A 3019-nucleotide genomic window follows, 5' to 3' on the forward strand; every position below is an offset into this window, starting at 1 on the left:
TGAAAATCAGTTTTGTATTCAGAGTTATGATTGATTAAATGCGCTGACGCTTCACAGATCTGAGACGAGCGGGTGACCGGTCCAAGATGGTGGTCGTATTTCTTGCGCCTCAGCAGCCAATGCAGCGTATACTCTTTATATGTCTATGTGCTTAAGTGTTGTCTATTCAGGTGCTAACATTTAGCAACACCTAGCCTGTTCAGACCAAGTGCTCATAATTTGAACGCTAACTGACATTACTCAAACTCCTTTTTTCATTGTATTGATGATAGTTGCTGATCTTACCAGGCTAGGTGGTTGCACATCTAAAAGTTTTTACCATCTTTAATTTAACTTAAACTTTACTTAACTTTTATTTATATTCAATTTGTGGGCCTTCAGACTTGAAGGAATATTTTTCATTTTGGTAGTTTTGTTTGAGTGAGGGGAGTAGAGGGAAATGCACTGTAAATGCAAACATGGTATTTAATTAAAAATAGTAAATTGACTTAAATCAGTTTTTATCAAATTGCTGTTAACACTCGCTTTTAGTAAGTTACTTGTAATTTGTGGTTGAAAAATCTCACCAGCTCAGCCTATGTGAGCTGGATTCGTTTAGAAAAAGTATGTTTTCGATAATTGTGCCTTCTTTCTGTGTTGGAATGTAGCTAAGTACATTTACTCAAAGTACTTTAAGTACTTGAGTTTCTTTTGTTTTCACATTACTTTCTACTTTTACTCTACTACTTTTCAGAGGGAAATTTTGTACTTTTTACATCACTACATATGTAATAATACACAGGCCTACGTGTTTTTTTTTTGTTGTTGTTTTTTTTAATGCAATAACAAGTAGCAGGTGAAGAGAAGTAAACAGCAGCAGCAGCAGCAGCAGCACAGATGCTTCAAGGAAGTCGGGGAATCGATCCCTCGCCCTCTAGTTGTCAGGAGGTACCAGTGTCCATCATGATGACGATATGAGCTTAGTCCCGACCCATTTGTAGGCGTCCCCCTTCTCCACTGGTCTCCGTCTAGCGGATTCCAGCAGAGGAAAGGGTAATCCCACAAACAGGCAGGAACAGGAAGTGTCCCCACATGGTTAAACCCCCTCCTCCACTGATCTCTGACTCGCAGCAACTAGTGGAGGAGAAGGTGTCCCCAGACGTAAGTAACCAAACCCTCCACTGCTCTCTGTCTTGCAGCAGTCAGTGGAGGGGAAGGTATCCTCACTTGAAGGTAGCCTCCTGCTTGAGCTCTCTGTTGGAATCATCTAGGAAGATAATTTAAGAAAAGACTTTAGTTTGGTCTGTGTGGAAATTAGGGTGTTACAGTGACAGGAAACAACAGAGCAAAAAAAAAAAAAAAAAAAATATTTACCAGTGATGATGTTGTTCAGCTTTAAAACACTGGTACTGTGGGGCCGACTGTAAGGTTGTTGAAAGTTCTCCCTATGGCTGCGATGATGCCACGTTCCTCCGATAGTCTCTTCAGTTGCTTTTTAAAACACGACACGATGATGTCTTCCATTTGTGGACCTCGATAGATCATGGGGATCCACATAGCTGATTTGGGACCATGCAACCTTTTGTAGATGTCTTTGAAAATTGCCTTGTCCACGTCTTTCAGCTTGTCCAGGTTAATGTTATAACCTTGTCTCTCAACTTCAGCCCAGAGTTTGTTGTACAGCCGTTGGTGCATAGCGTCTAGGGTTTCTGCAGCGCAGGTCCTCTTTGACTTTTTAAGGGCCCTGGAAATCAGGTTTTCCGCAATGCTGCTCACAAATACTTCTTCCATTGTTGTGTCTAGAGGCACAAAGATGTCCACAGGGGTGACCTCTGTAGCGTCGGGCGTCTGTTCTGGTGCAGGAGGTGACGCTGTGCGAAGTGGCTTTTTGAAGAAGCCCTCAGTCCTGCTTGTCAGATATACTGGTGCAGGTTTCTCTTTCAAAGTGCAGCGGAGCAGTTTCTTTTTCTCTGTGCACTTCTGTAGCATTTTAATGGTGGAGGCAACCATTTCATCCAATGTCAGGATGGCAATGGGTCTATATGGAGTCACAGGGTAAATGCTACGGTAAATGGAGTTGACACACGTTGCTCCTATCTCTCTGAACATGATGCTCCTTAAAGAGTTCGAGGTCTCCCGGCAAACCTCGTGTGGAACGTCCAGAGCTTGAGACAAAGCTCGAGGTAGTGCGTCCTCCAAACTGGTCAACAGGTCCTCCCAAGGCTTGACTCCTCTTCTTGAGACTTCTGCCAGCATGGATTTTGTAAAGAGCGCCATGATGTCTGTTAGCAGCTCCGCCAGCATGAACCTGGTTTCATCATCAGGGTTTCCTGAGAGCAAACGTGCCCACTGCCTGGGTTCAATCCATCTGAAGAAAGAATCCATGACGGGGCGAATTGTGTCCACTGTCATCGGAGGGGTGTCCTCTTCCCGTGGACTGCTAGTTTGGCCCATGGCGGTGGTTGTCTTCGTGGCCATGTCACTCAAACTAGGATTGGGTCTTGAAAATATCTTTTCAGAACAAGCTTTAGTCATCACCAACTGTCTTCTCATTGTATTGAATACGAACTGAACTGTAATGTATCTGTGAGCTTTTGTTTACACTCCAGAATGCTGAGGTACCACAGGACTGTGACATCATCATTGAGGTCTCTAAAAGAATGTAACATCATCAGTGAGGGCCGGAAGAACTTCACTCCATTCTATCCTGAGTTCTACGCATCTACACTGTCTATAAAATCAGTAATTAAATAAATAATACGTCCTGAACAGATTTCCACAAAATGGTGTGAATGAATTTAAAATATACAATTAGATATTTTAAAAAGGGGCAAAATAAAGCAGTTTTACTCTTAGCCATATAGGGTTTGTTACTGACAAGCTTCTCATCAACATGGTGCTCCCACCACTGTGCTGATTTTCAGAAATTTGAATCAGAAACACTATATAAAATACTAAAAATACTGTATTCTAGTCACAACTTGTAAAATATGGCAGTCCCTTCATTTCAACCCTAGGGTCAGTTTACTTACGTAGAAAC

At 42.4% G+C, this 3019-nt stretch overlaps 1 protein-coding gene across 1 annotated transcript; it reads right to left on the bottom strand.

Moving 5' to 3' along the window:
• Window positions 1-865: 865 nt before the first annotated feature.
• On the bottom strand, window positions 866-2570 carry LOC124996865. The gene is made up of 2 exons (XM_047570236.1): window positions 1354-2570; window positions 866-1246 (listed from the first exon to the last, which is right to left on the bottom strand). Exon 1 carries the CDS (start codon window positions 2530-2532, stop codon window positions 1375-1377), a length of 1158 nt encoding a protein of 385 aa, XP_047426192.1. The 5' UTR covers window positions 2533-2570; the 3' UTR covers window positions 866-1246; window positions 1354-1374.
• Window positions 2571-3019: the final 449 nt, after the last annotated feature.

The sequence above is a fragment of the Mugil cephalus genome, chromosome 19 (assembly GCF_022458985.1).
Source record: "Mugil cephalus isolate CIBA_MC_2020 chromosome 19, CIBA_Mcephalus_1.1, whole genome shotgun sequence".
In the NCBI taxonomy this organism is placed as follows: domain Eukaryota; kingdom Metazoa; phylum Chordata; class Actinopteri; order Mugiliformes; family Mugilidae; genus Mugil; species Mugil cephalus.

Excerpts from the sequence above, each read along its gene's own strand:
- LOC124996865 (XM_047570236.1), bottom strand. The coding sequence starts at position 2,532 with ATGAGAAGACAGTTGGTGATGACTAAAGCTTGTTCTGAAAAGATATTT.